The sequence below is a fragment of the Pantherophis guttatus genome, chromosome 2 (genome assembly GCF_059756535.1).
Source record: "Pantherophis guttatus breed Tessera chromosome 2, ASM5975653v1, whole genome shotgun sequence".
Lineage (NCBI taxonomy): Eukaryota > Metazoa > Chordata > Lepidosauria > Squamata > Colubridae > Pantherophis > Pantherophis guttatus.
The window spans coordinates 50,855,940-50,874,541 of record NC_142064.1 but is presented as its reverse complement, the minus strand read 5'-3'; the positions used below and the strand labels follow the sequence as shown (position 1 = coordinate 50,874,541).

At 34.6% G+C, this 18,602-nt stretch overlaps 1 protein-coding gene across 3 annotated transcripts in view; it reads left to right on the top strand.

Moving 5' to 3' along the window:
• The window catches only part of MCC (MCC regulator of Wnt signaling pathway), a 186,165-nt gene that overhangs the window by 117,305 nt on the left and 50,258 nt on the right, over positions 1–18,602 (top strand). For 2 of the 3 annotated variants that reach the window (XM_034432775.3, XM_034432777.3), the window contains 2 exons: positions 8,611–8,724; positions 14,653–14,795. In XM_034432775.3, coding sequence (XP_034288666.1) covers positions 8,611–8,724; positions 14,653–14,795 — 257 coding nt within the window. Of the gene's footprint in view, positions 1–3,378; positions 3,403–8,610; positions 8,725–14,652; positions 14,796–18,602 lie in introns of those variants that run through there. The other variant, XM_087885988.1, reaches the window with a different exon arrangement.

Sequence of the window (18,602 nt, the reverse complement as noted above, 5' to 3'; positions counted from 1 at the left end):
TTCATGGAAAATAGTATTTTTATTCTCTATCTCACATTAGCAATTCATACATTTTCTCAAATACCAGACCATTTTTTTTGCTTCTAAAAAAATTACTTAGAATTCTATCTCAGGCACTTTTGCTTTGTATTGGTAGTCTTTTGTCAACGTACAAGGCAGTACTGAAAACATAGGACTTTAAAAAATAATTTCCTGCTCAGAAATGTAAGAGTTTGAGTATGGTGTATTTCTACAACTTTAATTTTGTTTGACTGACTTTTCCATTCATTGGCTGATATAAGCTTGAAAACCTGTTTGGTGAGAAAAATACATGAGCACATCTGTGTTTCTACCTAATCGTCACTGAGCTGTTCCAACTGGGTGGGGTAGAGCCTTGCTCAAGGTTAGGAGCAAAGCGTTGGCTGTTCAGACAGTCTTTGAGGCAGAATTACAACCTTTGGAACTCTGATACTCTTCTGAGGTTAGTGTGAATATTCATAAATATAAATGTTTTAGTAAGAGAATGAAATATTTAATAGTTAGAAGACAGAATAGACAATATCTGTAAGGGATCCATTGATTTCTTTACAAATGCAGGGAAACATTTTCCAGAAATTTACAGTTGGTCTTCTTTCTTTTACTAAGCTATTAAAAAAATATTATACATGGTTTTTGTCCTACAGCAAGTTTGTTCTAGGCTCAAAAATTATTTAAGAGCTTTTTACTGAAAACATAACAGCTATGTAAGATTTATGTAGGATTTATGAATACATATTAATGGGAGAAATATCTAAAAAGCAAATCTGATTCTTAGATCTCCTTTTTAATACTGGGTGTTATAAAGTACATACTGTGTATTTCTAACTAAGATTTTCTATTGTTAGCTCTTCGTTAACTGGTTTCATAAAAAAGTTTCCCAGTAAAGTTTAGCACATAGGTCTGCAGTAAGGCTGATGACCATGGAGTCAATAATAATGTGTATCTATCAACAAATTTACAAATTTACAGTTGCAATTGAGGATTATAATGGATTGCCATAGTATTGGTTATGTTGCTATGTGTTCACAAAATTTAGTTTGAATTTTGCCATTTTCTAATTCCTGACATTTTTTTAATTAAAAAAAAAAAGCCTATGGGTCTCCTGAATGCAAAAGTAATCTATTTAATGAAATACAGAAAAAATAGGTGCCCAAATCCTCATATTTATACACATACCCATGTATACAGTCATGTGAAAAAGAAAGTACACCCTCTTTGAGTTCTATGGTTTTACGTATCAGGACATAGTAAAAAAATCATCTGGTTCTTAGCAGTTCTTAAAAGTAGGTAAACACTATCTCAGAATAACAACATATTACATCATGTCATCATTTATGAAAAAGAAAGACAAAATGGAGAAAAACTGAAAAATGTGAAAAACTAAGTACACCTTATGATTCTATAGCTTGTAGAACCACCTTTAGCAGCAATAACCTGAAGTAATCGTTGTCTCTATGACTTTATCAGTCTCTCACATGGTTGTGGAGGAATTTTGGCCTATTCTTCTTTATAACATTGCTTCAGTTAATTAACATTTTTGGGCATTTATTTAGGTACAGCTCCCTTAACATCCTGCCACAGCATTTCAATCAGGTTGTGGCCTGGACTTTGACTAGGTCCTTGCAACACATTGATTCTTTTCTTTTTCAACCATTCTGTTCTAGATTTGCTGATGTGCTTGGGATCATTGTCCTGTTGCATGACCCAGTGTTGGCCAAACTTTAGATGTTGGACAGTTGGCTTCACGTTTGAGTCTAGAATAGTTTGGTATACAGAAGAGTTCATGATCAACTCAATTACTTCAGGGTGCCCAGGTCTTGTGGCTGCAAAACAAGCCCAAATCACATCTTTAAACCACTATGATTGATGGTTTGTATGAGATGTTTGTGCTGATATGCTGTGTTTGGTTTTCGCCAAACGTGGCCCTGTGCATTGTCCATTTTGGTCTCATTTGTCCAAAGGACAGTGTTCCAGAAGTCTTGCAATTTGTTCAGATGCAAACCTAAGCGAACCTGCCATGTTCTTTGTAGAGAGAAGAGGCTTTCTCCTGGCCACCCTTCCAAACAAACCATGCTTGTTCAGTCTTTTTCTAATTATATGAACATCAACATTTAACATATTAACTGAAGCCTGTAGAGTCTAAGATGTAACTCTTGGATTTTTTTCAGCTTGCTGGGCAGCAACAATTGCTTCTCTAAGATCATTACTAATGTCTTTCCTCTTTGGTATTGTATTAACACACACCTCAGTGCCAGAGATCAGCAAACTCTTAAAACTTCAGCTTTTATAGAGGTAGTCACACTTGCTGATGATCAATTTATGTAAGGCACTTGAATAGCATTTGGCTGCTACTTAGCCTCTTCAGACCTATGAAAGCAGTAAGCCTGTACTTAGTTTTTTACACATGGCTTCTCCATTTTGGTTTCTTTTTCTGAAATAAATATTGGCATGGTATAATGTATCATGTGTTGTTATTTATCTGAGGTTGTATTTATCTACTTTTAAGAACTGCTAAGGACCAGATGATTTTTACTTATGTCCTGATAAGTTAAACCATAGAATTCAAAGAGGGTATACTTCATTTTTTACATGACTGTACATATTAAATTTAGCTACTTTATATTGTTATTGCATTTGATTCTTTGTTCATTTATCAAAAATTATGTAACTGAGAGGTTTACAAATAAAAGCCATACAACCAATGGAGACATAAGTAAATATAAGTTAGACACAGAAGTAAAAACAAGTTAAAAAGATAGAGGGAGTGTCCTTAACCCTTCCAAGTGTTGCATGTCCCTCTTAGATCCCTATGCCAGTTGGCAGAGCCAGGTCTTGTCACACCTCCTGAATGCCAGCAGAGTAGGAGTTGGAATAGAGCTGTGATTTATATGAAAGAAGTTTGGATACGAAGATAAATTTTTAAAAGATACCATAAACATCCCGTAGCATTTGATGTACAACTATAAGTGTAACCATATCTTAGAGCAATTGCTGTAAGATTACAAATTGGAAGTATCAGCTAGGGACAGTTGTTGTTTCACTATATTTTATCTTTGGCCCTTGAGTTGAAAACAGATTCAACTCAACTCAACTCAAAAGCCAGCCATCAACACACCCCAATCAACACCTAAAAAGCTATTTACAACAGGCACTATAAAGTATACAGACCAGCACACACTCCCAGATTGGATCCTGTAAACAGACTCATAGGAAATATGGGCAATGTTTGAGGTGCTGAAAGTCATAACTCAGTCTCTTGATGTTCCAAGATACCACAAGAAGTCATCTGAGGATCTGACAACATCACTCAAAGGGACAAGATGAAAACAAAAATTAGGCTCTTTTGCCTGTGTTTCTCCCTTCTCTCTTCCACATATGTTAATGGTAAGAATGGAAAAAGAAATCTCCCTCATTCCTATCATTAAGTTAAGCCCACTCCTACCCCACACTGTCATCAAATAGCAATTTAGATTGGATTTGAAAGGGTTTCAAAGAGGTATGAGATGTTCAGATATAATTTTACTTCTGCATCTACTACAGGCTAGGCCTTCTTTAATTTAGCTATTGCTCTCTTTCCAATTGTGTGGTTTAGAACCTTAAGGAAAATCTCTAGCTTGATCTACAATGAAACTTGCTCCAGGCATCGGTAACTTCTATGGACACAGCATTTCTCCTGCTTCCATGTTAAACAGGTGCAGGCCCCTTAGCTCCCTGTAGGGCACAACATACCTTAAAAAATAAACTACAACAAAGAAAAGAAGAATTTTTAATCTGATCTTTGTTTGATTCAGAGTTTTTCTTTGTATTTGTGATGTCCTTGAACGGAACATCATTCCAATTCAGAATACAAAAAATGTTTTGTTGAGAAAGGATTTTATAGCCTCCATTTGCCTAGCCTTTCTTTGCCAAATGTGTTGGCCTTCATTGACCTTCATCTCAGATGCCATGATTGCTGTCGCTGAGGGAGCTATAGTCAAGACATCTGGGCCACTGCTTATGAGAAGGATTTGTTAAACATATTATATATTTTTTCTTTTTAATTTATGTGTTTATTGCTAAAAATTTGAAGTACAAAGAAATTAGCAAAAAGCAAGATGACACAAAAAGGCTGTTAAACTTGAATTTAAAAATGTAATTGAAAAAGATGAAAAGTACATTACTTTTTGGTGATATATTTTCTGCTTCTTTTACATTTGTATCCCCAACCAAAAGTCACAGTTTAGGTATTTAAAATTTGTACTAGGAATTATTGGTTTCTTATTTGACTGAGATACAAAAATTCTTGCTTGAGGATATTATATCTTCTGTGTGTGATATTGCTACTTAAGGATTGGGAATCCATAACTAGGAACCATTAAGTTGATCCAGTGAAAGACTGCAAATCCTTATTCAACAAACTATTAAAAAAACTAAGATCATGGCATCCAGCCCTCTCAATTCCTGGCAAATAGATGGGGAAGAAATTGAGGTAGTGACAGATTTTATTTTCTTGGGCTCCAAGATCACCGCAGATGGGACTGCAGCCAAGAAATTAAAAGACACTTTTTCCTGGGGAGGAAAGCTATGGCAAATCTAGACAGCGTACTAAAAAGCAGAGACATCACCCTACCAACGAAAGTGTGTATAGTCAAGGCTATGATTTTCCCAGTTGCAATGTATGGCTGTGAAAGTTGGACCATAAGAAAGGCTGAGTGCCAAAGAATTGAGGCCTTTGAACTATGGTGCTGGAGAAGACTCCTGTGAGTCCCTTGGACTGCAAGGTGATCAAACCGGTCAGTCCTAGAAGAGATCAACCCTGACTGCTCTTTAGAAGGCCAGATCCTGAAGATGAAACTCAAATACTTTGGCCACCTAATGAGAAGGAAGGACTCACTGGAGAAGAGCCTAATGCTGGGAAAGATTGAGGGCAAAAGAAGAAGGGGACAACAGAGAACAAGGAGGTGGCTGGATGGAGTCACTGAAGCAGTAGGCGTGAGCTTAAATGGACTCCAGAGGATGGTAGAGTACAGGAAGGCCTGGAGGAACGTTGTCCATGGGGTCACAATGGGTCGGACACGACTTTGCAACTAACAACAACAATTCAACAAACTTATTGAGTCTTCTATCCAATAAACAAAAAAAGCAATACAAGGTTTTATGTACACTGAAGTTGCAAATTGCAGGCCTTTTATATTAAAGATTATAGCTACATTAATACATTTTTTACTACACTTCCTTAGACATTAGGAAAATAAGCTACTAATCCAGGGGTGACTGCTTCTGCATATTTTACAGATGTTTTAGCTATGATTTTTTAAATGATTTTGCTACAGTTTAAGCAACAAAGTTTTAGGGATGACTAGACAATCCGTAATGCTTTGGATCATTGTTTCAAGAATATTTCCTTACCTAAACAGAGAATTACACCAGGTGGGCAAAAATCAGTGGGAGTGGGACAACTTCCAACTTCTGGTTGGTTTCCCTATTGAGTTTCCTTGTGGGAAGCTGGCAGTAAGTGGCAGAAATCCTTCCTTCCTTCCTTCCTTCCTTCCTTCCTTCCTTCCTTCCTTCCTTCCTTCCTTCCTTCCTTCCTTCTCCTTTTCTTTCCAGCTTGGACACAGTGAGTCAATTTATTGTGGAAAGATCAGGTAAGTGCATCACTTTCAATGACTCTACTTTCACTTTTATTTCTGCTAAATAGTCAAAAATTGATAATATGTCCATGTCCAGTTAAGCTTTGCCTAGACACAAGTTCTGTATTTCATTTTTAGAAATCTCTTCCTTGCAGCTTTTTGTAGAAAGTGCTCCAGTCAAGCATGTAGCTGCTGAGGAGAGAGGATTGGTGTATCTAAAATGTCTAAGGAATTATGTTCCTCACTGTTGTTGTAAGATCCTCCACTGGACAGAGTTTGATTGAGTAATAATGTTAACATTCGTGCAGTCATTACTTAAGTTTTTGTTTTCACATGCTTTTTTAAAAATGCATTTATTTTTTATTTCTTCAGAGGTTTGAGAAATACATGTATGACAGAATTCTTTTTTTTTTTTTTTGCCATTTCTTCCTCTTTCCTCTTTTCCATGCTATAATTTCCTCTTTATGCATAGGATCCAGTAAAAAGATTAAAAAGATAATATAAGATTAAAAAATAGAAATTTACCAATGCACTCTGATCACTAGGTTTCATTTGGCCATTTTGGTTCCTTCCAATTTCTTAAAGGTGTATATAAGTCTTATCTCTCTGCTGCCAGTTTACTATGTAAAGAATAAATGCTGGGAGTAGCATAAATCTTCAATATCTATTTTGCACCAATGCTTGGCACATCTTTATTCAATTTTAGGAAAGTGTAAAAAAAATAGCTCATTTTTTCCAGTAAAGAGATAAAAGGTTTTTTTCCCTAAAGCTTTGTGACATTTGCTCTTATGTTAATAAGTGATACTCCAATTCAGTTAATTAAGTTAAGTTTAGTTCTGAGAAGACGTGCACTATTAAAGTATTTGTTTTTCCTTAGACTCCTTATGAGAACATTACATCTCTAATAATCATATTGAAAATGTGGGGAGGGCGGGTTGGTATGCCTTCAGATCAGTTTTTGACTCCTGGAGCTACCCTGGACAGATTCCTGCAGTTATAGTAACAAGGTTTTCCTGAAGTAGTTTGCAATTGCTACTCCTTCCTAGGAGTGAGAGAATGTGACTGGCTCAAGATCACCCAGATGATTTTATGGCTAAGGCAAGACTAGAACTCACAGTCTCCCAGTTTCTAGCATGGTGCTTTAACCAGTAAACCAAACTGGCTGTTTTTAAATATGTATGTTCATTAAATTCCTCAATAATATATTATTGAGAAAGGCAGCCATTTTATAGGGAAATTGTTTTATTCATTTATATTGAATAATAATAACAATTAAGATGATCTGCTGTGGATACATCAGGATTCTCTGCTGCATCAGAATTGCTTCTTGATGGGCAAATCCTGTCCTTGGATGTAACCTGCCCAGAATAATCTGGAAGTCAATTAACCTACAAATCTAATTAAATAAATGGATAATGAAGTAACCATTTTTAAGAGAGCATAATGTAGGGTACTCCTAAGAAAATAAATAATAATAATAATGAAGGATTTGTAAATGTTAGTTCAATGATAGTTCATCTGCCTATAAAGCAGTAACCTTGGCAATAAAAATACAAAATCACAAAAAAACATTACATCTTGCCATTTTAAATCTCAAATTTCTAAGTTGAGTATTTAAGCAGCTGGTATCAACTGGATTTCACATTCTTTTCCATTTGGATCATTGTTTTCACTTTGAGATTGGGACTGAACTAATCTTTATGATTAATCTTTATGATTCATAAACTAGTTTTTATGATTTAGACACTATACAAGAGGAGCATATTCCCACTGATTTTACTAGATTTTGTTGGGAAGGTTGTTGAACTGATGGTAGTGAACCAATTTCACAGCATTTTAGAGAAAATGGATTGATCAGGTCCAGGTTTGAAGACTTGGGTCGGTATAGTGAACCCCTTCTAAACTAACCTTTCAGTGACTTTTTATACCATCAATCATGGTATCCTGTTGGACTATATGCAGAGGTTGGAGATAACAGACGATGGCCTATAATGGTGCTGCTCCTTCTTCAGTGGTTAGTTCCAATCTGTGACATTGAGGAAGTAGAGATTGTCTAAGTGGCCCCTGAGTTGGTATTACTGCTTGATGTCATCCAGCGGGGTAATGTATCCTGAGAATGCTGATGATACCCAGTTGTACATCACTGTTGTTGATGTTCTTTTCTGGTGCCTGAAAGCTACCTGGGTCTGGCTGGAAAAAACAGCTGAAGGTGAAGCCTAGTAAATCTGAACTGCTGTACATGATAGCAGGGTTCTCTGTTGCATCGGAGTTGTTCCTTGATGGTCAAGAACTTGAGTGTTTGTTCTGGTTGGTTTCCTAGTACAGTTTAAGGTGTTAGTTTTAATCTTTCAAGCCCTTTACGGCTTGTTGCCTAGTGCAATGCAGTCTGCTCCAGCCATTACTGGATCCATCACATAGGTCAAGCATAGAGAACTATTACTGATCCCACATTTTTGGAAGGTCCAGGAGGCTAAAGTTAGAAGTGCTACCTTTCTCTAGTGGAACCAATTCTGTGGATTGGCCTCCTAGTTTTAATTAAGCTACCGTCCTCATTGATATTATAGAAGTTTTTAAAGATGGAGTTACTCAAAAGACTTTTCCTAATTTTATTATGCCATATTTACATATTTATTTTTATTGTGTTTTGTGTTTGGGTGGTGTTGCTTTATTGCTGTAATCAGTGAATGTTTTACTTGCTTTTTGTAACCAATGTCAGCTTTCAAAAGTCCCTAAATTGTGGCAGAGTAGAAATTTGGTTAATAAATGAATTATTATTAAAAAAGAAAATGTATTAAATATTAATGCTGGAAATATACAAAGTAGAATTATTTGAATAATGTGAAATTATTTGTTCTATTTATTCATTTGAAATTCCAAATTATGAAAAATTATATATGAATTATACCACTTGCATTGTCTCAACCAGGACACATTTATTGATTGTATTTAATTTTAGCTCCATTTTGTTTATTTGTTACAGTTCCACTTAGCAGCCCTGGCATCTTTGAAAGGCGACATCGTTGATCTTAATAAGCGCTTACAGCAAACAGAACGAGAGAGAGATTTGTTGGAAAAGAAATTGGCAAAAGCCCAGGTTAGTCATTATTTAACTTACTAAAATGGTCTTGGCTCAATACCTCAAGCATTTAAACCAATCAAAAGAATTGTTGCATCAAAGGCATCAAATGTGACTTTTCACAGATGAATATAACAAAGTCTATCAGAGTAGTTTCTTGATACTAAGGGCATTGGGGAACAAAATTGTGTTATTTTTCTAAACAAAAGAACATAATACATAATCAAGTTATTGCCCTATTCAAAGAGTTTGTACAGTTTATGAAAAACAAAATTCCTGCAAATATGACCAAAAAATGTCATACCATGGAAGTGGTACATTCAGTTCAAAAGGGTATGCATATTTATTGAGCTTCTCACCCGTTGAAACAAAATTTCTGTTTGTAGAAAAATTAATTGATTTATAAGCGCTTGAAAACAGTTATCATGATTCAGCATGGATTTCTGAAAAATGCAAGTCTCCTGCAGTGTCTTGCTAGACTAGCTGTGTTTTACTTTCTGGTATTAAGCTTTCTTAATAGATTGTGGCAATATACATATACTATACCTTTATTTTAGCAAAAGATTTGATAAAAGGGCAGAAAATACTTGATTAGCAGACTGGGTAAGGCTGGACGAGATGACATGACAGGTTGATGCATACAGTAATAGTCTCAAAATTGCACTTGAAGAATATTCGCTACTGACTATTTCATCATATTAGAGTGTTATTGGGTGTGATGCCACAAGACTGGAACCTGATCCTAGACTCTTAAAACAGTCTTGTAATGACTTGGATGAATTGGTAGAAGGAAACAAATGTCAGATGATACAAAGTAGAGTAGGACAGTTAATACCAAAGAAGACAGAAGCAAAATTCAAAACAATCATGAGAGTTTAGAGAAATGGGCTGAAAGATAATATAATGAATTCAGTAAAGATAAATACAAAATTCTTCACTTAGGAAACTAAATGAAGCCACAAGTAAAGGATGAGAATACCTGGCTTGGTAATAACAGTTATGAAAAAAAAGGTGAGTAGCAATGTGATGCATTGTAAAAAAAAAAAAAAGTCAAATGCAAAATTAGGCTATATCGATAAGAATATAGAACAAATATTTCCTGTTATAGATATTAGGATGGTACAAAATATTCAGGAAATACTCAAGTGGTTGCTAGTGAATAGTTTTTTTTCTTTAATGCTACAAAGGTGTGAAGAAAACAAATTTTAACTTTCAGTTTCTTTTTAGGAATTGTTCATCTACTATTTATCTCTGAATTGTTAATGTCAGATGCAAACTATCAGGTCCACACATAAAGGTTTCAGTTTATTGATTTATTGCTCATGCCTATACATTGGAATCTTCTTATGCCCCAGGAAAAACTAGATGGGGTTCGACAGCATTCAAGATGTTCGACCGTCCTCTTTTGACTACATAAAGACTTTAAACTAATTCCCTGCTTCACTCCTTCCCCTGACTCTGCTAGTCTGTCTCCTACAGGTTCAGCTTTGACTGCTTTCCCAGACTATGTTAGAAAAGGAAAACTTGACCAGAATACTTTATCAACTTGTTAATTTGAGAAACTAAAATTTGGCTTCACCTCTTTTATACCTTTCCTTGTTTTGTCATCATTATATATTTGGAGCTAAGTTGCCATTTAAATTCTTCTTGTCCATGAACCTTGCAAAGTTCCCTCCTTCTTTTCCCCTAACTTTTTTCTATATTTTGTAAATGGTTTTTTTTATCACTGCCACTTGATTTAGAGAGATCTTGATTTCTTCCATTCCTCAGCACTAATATCTGAGCTGCTGTCTTTGACTAGGTTTCTCTCTTGCCATCTGTGGGGGTGATTTATTGTCCTACAGCAGAAACCTCTGACTGTTCTCAGTTGGAATTTTATGTTGCAATTTCAGCTGAGTTTCTTTCCTCCAATGTCAGCTTTTCTGCTGCTGGAGGCCATACTCTGTAGCCTAATACAAGGGAACTGCAATTGTAATTCCTGGCCGTGGCTCTTCCTCACTTGACAAACTTACAAAATTAAAGAACCATTTCTTTTTCATGGGCTTCATTCTCTGCTAACCAGTTTATTAGCCAAAATCTACATTGAACGTTGCTATGGACAAAGCTTGACTGCTGGGTTGAGTAACCCATTGGTACTGCAACTTGCTTCTACTTGCTACTTAAGTATTAAGACATACTTATTACTCCTTGCTCTTTGTATTTTCCCCATAACAACAAGCTAGAGAGGTGAGTCGGGCTGAGAGAAAGTCACTGGCCCAAAGTCACCCAGCCAGCTTTCATATTTAAGGTGGGACTAGAATTCACAGTCTCCTGATTTCTAATCTAGGATTTTGTTTCAAGTTACTGGAGACTATCTGCTAACAATAATAGCAGGAAGATCAAAAAAGAAATGGTTGCTCAATTTGGAGTTAATACATACACCAGAATTGTGTATCCTTTGATTAGTATTAATATAATTTAATAATCACAAACTATTACATTCATCACATTTCTATTGTTGTTTGTTAGTCTGCCTTAAATTCTCTGAGTAGTTTCCTAGTATGCAGTATATCTATGGTGTTGTCAGTGCAAAGCATGATTACTTCACTCCTTTCAGTATGAAATCTGGGATTTTTTTTAATATGGGGAAACTACGATATCAAGCAGGCAAGTGTACAGTAAGATCATCACATCACCAGATAATTATTCTTTGGAGATCACATACTAGCTATAATTATTAATTTTAAGGAGGATTATAATATACCTACACTGGGAACAATTTTGTTTTGAGACTGAAGGAGTTTTCAAAAAAAGTTGTTAATCCAGAAGGAAGAGCACTAGAGGCATATTCTGTCACCTCCACTTTTCAGTGCCTATACTGAAAAATATTTGATGAATTAAGACCTTCACCCTGATCGTCAATAAATAATATATAATTTAAGATATACAGATGGTACTATGCTCCTAACGGAATAGTAGAGGAACTAAAGAGCCTGAGAATAGTGAAAAGTGTAGGTTACATTTTAATACAAAACCCCCAAAGTGAAGATGTAAAATAAAAACAATAATCAATTATACCTTTCTTTAGCAAGACAAAAAAAAAATGACAATTTTGGAAACTTAAACTTAGAAGATGAGAAAAAAACTGGTGGTGTAAAGAAGCAAATAAAAATTGCCAGGAATACTGTTTTAGAAATTAAAAATATTCTAATCTCAAGGAAAATAGATTTAAAATGAAGAATTAGAATGATCAGAAGCTGTATTTGGTCAATTCTCCTTTATAATTGTGAAACATGGAGAATGTCCAAGGAGACTAAGAACAGTCTGAAAGCCTTTGAAATATAGTTTTAAGGAGAATCTTGAGAATCTCTTGGAGTAACAAAAGATCAAAGCCTGGAAGTCCTAGAAATGGCAGAGGGGGGGGAAAGGTTCATAAGGACCATAAAAAACTTAAATATTTGGGTCATAGATGCATCTCTATATAATGGACTTGGTTAGAAGGAACAATAGAAAAGAAGTAAGATCTCACAAAGCAACACCTACAGTAACCATTTACATAATTGGATTTCTCTAAATTATGAAGAATTGCAAGAGTAGCATAGAGGGGATATGGTCATCCACATCCTGGAAGGAGAAGACACTTGAACTATATTAAACGTATTAATACACAGATACTCTTTGATAAAAACAGATTATTAATTAAAGAAAAAACCATTTAATAATCTTTGATATACTAGAAATATGCAATTCAATATTTTTAATGATTTGTACTATTAAAAAATAGCTGGTATGTGGCTGTGAATATTTTAATATACAAGATAACTAATATCAGTTTTCTAAATTCTGATTATTTCCAAGTATTAAAAATAATTGTTCAATTAATTAAAATGTTATATTGTGAAATATTTGCTGCTGTGATAAAAGAGTGAGAAATAGCATGGAGTAACTTCTTTAAATGATTTGACAGTTCCATAAAAAAACATGAATTGTTTTCCAGTGAAGTTAATGGGGTAGTTACAGTATGTAATGGATTGCACAGTTATCTAGCTTAGATTTCTGGTCTAGTTTTCAGGCAGTGGTTGTTTTACCGTAAAATAATGGAATATGTATTCCATAAACCCATCAGATATGTGAAGATTATCCCCATATCAGGATTATTAAACATTCTCATCAATCCACTGTCATTAAAGCATTATCCCAGCTACTCTAAAGAGAAAAAGGTTTTGCATCCAGTTTTGCTCCTACTCTAAATGAGTTAACTGGAAAACTAGCCGCCTCTTTTCCTTCGACATGACACACCTTGTAAATTATCATGAATAATTTGATTGATACATTGAGTAATGTAATGATCCAGTCTTCCTATGGAACTTCCATCACTTAAAATTTAAATTTAGTCTCATAATTAGCTGAGTCTACAGAGGTATAGTCTTTCCTTGTAATGAAGCTACAGTATGTTACTATAAGGTGTTATATTTAAAGTGAGAGGACCCATTAAGTTGTTGTATCAATATCCTAAAACTGATGGGGGTTTTCATTCCAAATTCTGTGATTCATATATACATTATAATGTTTTACATAAGTTGCCATCAGGAATGTTCCAGATCAATGTTTTTTGTAGGAGTCTTCCAGGGGTGGGTTCTACTTACCTTTACTACCGGTTCACAACAGCGCATGCGCAGAAGCGTCCTGATGACGTCGGAGTCAGTGCGTGGAGCCTCCCACCGGTTTTACTACTGGTTCTATACAACCGGTCCAAACCGGGAGCAATCCACCACTAGAGTCTTCCTCTTCTTTAATATTAGGTTTGAGATTGGTATATAGCCAAAAATAATTTCAGTGTGGTCGATCTCACCAGGCGGGACACTTCTTTTTAGCAAACATACTGAACAGATTGGCCTCTTCTCTTTATAGTGGGAATGACATCCAGATGTCATTGCCACCTTTTTTTGCAGATCCAAACCATCCAGAAATCAACCTTTTTACAACTTACTAGAACAGGAAATGCACATGATAATATAGCAGGAGGTTGTTTGAAACCAGTATTGTGCAGGAAGATTCAAAAGTTCTGAAAATTGTAGTTCAACAGCATTTTAAGGTTTTTTTTTATTATTATTTTTATTTGATTTATATGCTGCCCTTCTCTGGAGACTCAGGGCAGCTTACAATGCGTTAAGCAATAGCCTTCATCCTTTTGTATATTTATACAAAGTCAGCTTATTGCCCCCACAATCCGGGTCCTCATTTTACCTACCTTAGAAAGGATGGAAGGCTGAGTCAACCTTGAGCCTGGTGAGATTTGAACTTGCAGTAATTGCAGGCAGCTTTAATAACAGTGCTTTAGTCTGCTGCGCCACCAGGGCTCTTAATAGTTTATAGTTTCTGTTACCTACTATAAATTATATTATGGTGATGAAAATACATTATCCCTGTGCTGTGACTGTGCACAGTAGATTTACTTTGTTTTATTTAGTTAGTACATTTATATGGCAATTCAAATCAAACTACTGTATATAATTCTCGGTGGTATACAAAAATAATCAAATAAAAATACAAAATAAAAAGAACAGATACCACAAATGGAAACTAAAACAATTAAATGGCAATCAGAAATAAAATATACTGTATCCGACCAGCTTGGAACTTTCCTCATATAGCCCCAGGAGCCTAGGGACAGAACAGGGTTTTAAATATCTTTCTAAACTTCATTTGGTGCTTTTTTATTTTTACAAAGACAAATAATTTCACAAAATAGTGAGATTCACACAAAAATTAGTATTATTACGGGTTATATTAATCCTTGAAGGATTTTTTTTTTTTTTTTTTTTTTTTTTTTTTTGTTAATCAGTTTAACAATCTAAACCTAATTATCAGTTTTTATATGTTTGGGAAGATGATATAAAATAACATGATGCCTCATGTTCCATATTGCTTCCATATGACCTCTAAATGTTTTTTTACACTGTTTAGTGTGAGCAATCTCACCTAATGAGAGAGCATGAAGATGTGCAAGAGCGTACAACGCTTCGTTATGAGGAACGGATTACAGAGCTTCATAGCATTATTGCAGAGCTAAATAAGAAAATAGATCGACTGCAAGGAACTACTATAAGGTACAATGATAAATGTATTTATTAACAAGATACTACCATGAACATACTGCTTGGGTTTCATGAAAACAATTTCTCTTTCTAAATATACATTCTTCCAGACTTTAGTTTATAACACCAGTGACTTAATTCTGTATTCTGCAGGACATTAAATATCCTGGACATTTAATAAAACCTCTTGCCCAACATTCAAATCATTTCTGAATATCTTAATAATAACTGCAAGTCCACCTATATTGGACATTTTTTCTAAGTCCTTAACATTTACATATCAAATAACACAAAATTAAAAGTTCATTTTTAAAAACCCTTAAGCTTAACTATTTATAATAGGAATAAGAAACTTGAGGCCTTCACAGTCTGTCAACAATCTTCTGATCACTGGAGAAGATTATATTATTGATAACAGAAACAGAACATGTTTTGTTTGCAGTAACCATGAAGATTGAGAAGCTGTAACACTCATTCCAGTAATTTCCATGCCAGTGCTGGAGAATATGTTCAATGAGGGTTCATAGATAAAACTCTGCTCCATAGTAGATCAGGAGCCCTGTAATGAAAGAGAAAAAGGTATTTTACTCTTTAACAAGATTGCATTTCCAAAAATCAACCATAGAGTTGTTGGTAAATTAGCAGTGCCCAGATTTTGCCAGGGAACATGATACTGTGCTTTGCTGACCATTTTTGGCATTAGATGATTCTTAATATCTTTCTTTAGCTTCTTACATCTTCCAGAGCTGTCTATCCTTGAAACATTAAGGCATCACACACTCTTGACTATAAATGAGTATTATTCATGAGTAGTCCATATTAATTCTACCAACTACTCTGATCCATTGCTTTTATACAAGAAAACTCTTTAGTGTTACATAGATTTGTTGTCCAAATCATAAGCTTTTATCACTATATGGTAAAACTACATGTACAGAGTATGCAAAATATATGGAGAGAAACATTTTAGTAATGAAGGCTAATAGTTTTTTATTCAGTATTATCTGTGTATGTAAGACTTTGCAAAGTAAGATCCATACCAAATTACAACAATAAGCTCTTAATGCAATTCCATTTGTTATTCTTTCTTATTCATTCAGTGGACTTATATGGTTGCCTATCTCATATTCATGACTATGGACAGCTAACAAAATAAAAAAACCTGATAAAAATATATGCATTTAATATAAAACCCATAGCAGCAGAAAAAATTATAAAGGCCCAATTGAACAGTCAACATAACCAAACTGGGAGCCCATCTCTAGAGCGCCCAGTTTCAAGCACAAAGCCACATCTTCAAGGCCTTATGAAAGGCCAACAGGGAAGGGACCAACCTTGTGTCTGAAGGAATGATATTTCAGAGGATGGAGTGCCATGACTGCAAAGGTTTTCGTCCTGGGCTCTGCCAGTTGCCTTTCACTCATACTGGACTGAATGGCACAGGTAGAAATAATTTAATGACGTCAAAAATTAATGTAAGCAGAGAGAGTGCAATACAATATAATATTATATATTTCTTCTCTAAGACTTTCTTTAATGACAGGATTGATTTGGTTTTTAGTTTTACCAAAGATCTTACAAATTTATTTAACAAAGCATACACGAAGCCACAAAACAATATGAGTTGGATAAGACATTAACACTTTCAAATGCATCTGATGGAGGTGACATAATAATTAAAAAGTCAAGCCAATTATCATTCTGAATTGTCTTACAAAAATGCAATTGCTTATTCTCCAACTGCTTGGAATAACATATCTTTAAAGAGGTGCAGTTATGTACAATTTAATATGAGATTTGAAATCTGAAATAGGGCTGGTTAGTTGTTTTTAACAAAAACTTGTTACCAAAGGTTTGTGAAAAATAGACTGTAGCATTGTAAATTATGTGACTTGTTCATAAATTGTTACAGCAAAAATCAGTATTCTAGCTCCGAGTATTGTGGCAAAGTGGCTTGGAAGCTGTAATTATTGTAATGAAGTCAAATAAACCCTCTTCTGTTTGGTATGCAACAAAATATATTGACTAAATTCCTGTGTTTTGGAATTTGAATACCTTTGGAAGAGACAATCAACTACAGCAGATCCAGAATGCTGTGACCAGGCTTCAATTGGGTAGGGTCCAGCCCAGGGGTGAAATCCAGCAGGTTCTGACAGGTTCTGGAGAACTGGTAGCGGAAATTTTGAGTAGTTCGGAGAACCGATAAATACCACCTCTGGCTGGCCCCAGGAGTGGGGAGGGAATGGAGATTTTTCAGTATCCTTCCCCTGCCACGCCCACAGAACTGGTAGTAAAAAAAATTTGGATTTCACCACTGGTCCAGCCTCAGCTTCACGGTTTACCATGACTGATAAACATCATTGTTTCCATGTCAAATTTAAAATGCATGGTTTTACATAAAAATCTCTTTAAGACTTGGGAACTGCCTACTCCATTAGTATATCACTCAAGTCATCATTTGTGGAGTGTTGCCCAAGTAGAAGCCCAGCTGGAATCAACCATGGCCATTGGTACACAGTATCTTTGCCCCAAGGGCCATATTAAAACATAGAGTATAATCAAAACTGAGTTCTGACTTCTGAATTTAGCTGACGGGGCAAAGAATTAACTGATGAAGTAAGATTAATTAGAATGTGTCTATAGGTTGCCACGGAAGAGAAGGTTGATCTGAGATTTTTCAGAGGGCATTATAAAAATTAATTGTATAAAATAGACCTTGGTTAACAAATGGTAAAAGATAAATTTGCAAATTACATCATTAATAAAAATACTAATATTCTTACACATTTGATTAGTCAATGTTTTAAAATGTAATTATTAATAAAAAATTTAATAACAAGTATGCAGAAAACTAAAATCTTGATTTCTAGTAAGGAAAAATATTAGGCGGCAATTGTTGTGATAGATCAGGTTAACCTCCTGTTATGTGGCAAATAAAACTATAATGTTACCAAAGCAGTAAAGGAAATAACAGAGTTAATTAAGTTTTATTCTCTCTTTTTAAGTGATACGATTTTGAAATTATAATCACCTACTGTATAACTGAACCAGTTATAGCTCAATGTATTTTCATTGTACTTTTTAAAAAGGGCATCATGTTAAAATTCTTTCAAAATATAATAGTGGATAGTTTAAATTACAATTCCCTTTTTAATGATAATTAAAAGTTATGATTCATAACTTTTTAAAATGATGTGAAAACCTTTTCCAGTTATATAATGAACAGAAAGTTTTGTTGTTATTATTATTGTTTAGGGCTCTGTTCGGTATGAAATGATAAGCTTCAGCTCCTATTATAGTATATTCTTGTGCCATTCATTCTGTATTTTTCTGCCAGAATAAGGTCAACATTAACAATATCTCATGTGGCTATCTTAGGAAATTGGAAGCTAACACTGATGCTTTAATAGATATATCATGTGATTAATAATAATATTATACATTGTCACAAATTGTCCTTGCTTACAATTTATTCTCCATGCACATGTAATCCTTAACCTTATCAGCTCAAATATAGATGAGGAAATTAAAATCTCTTGGTTCATTAAGGATTCCCTATATAGTCATGGCCTTATGAACTTTTTGAGCTCTGCTACATTGCTAAAGAAATTTGCCTATGATTAGACCCACATCCCTATTGAGATTAAAACGGGAAGGGAGCAGAGCAGCTAAATATTAGGAAGGATAACAGGAAGGATGAGGACAATAATGTGCTAATAACTTAAAGTTTGATAGTCATATCTAATATTTTCTATTGGATTATGATTTATTCTAATGGTAATTGTAAGTATAAAAGTAAAATTTGCAAATAATTCAACT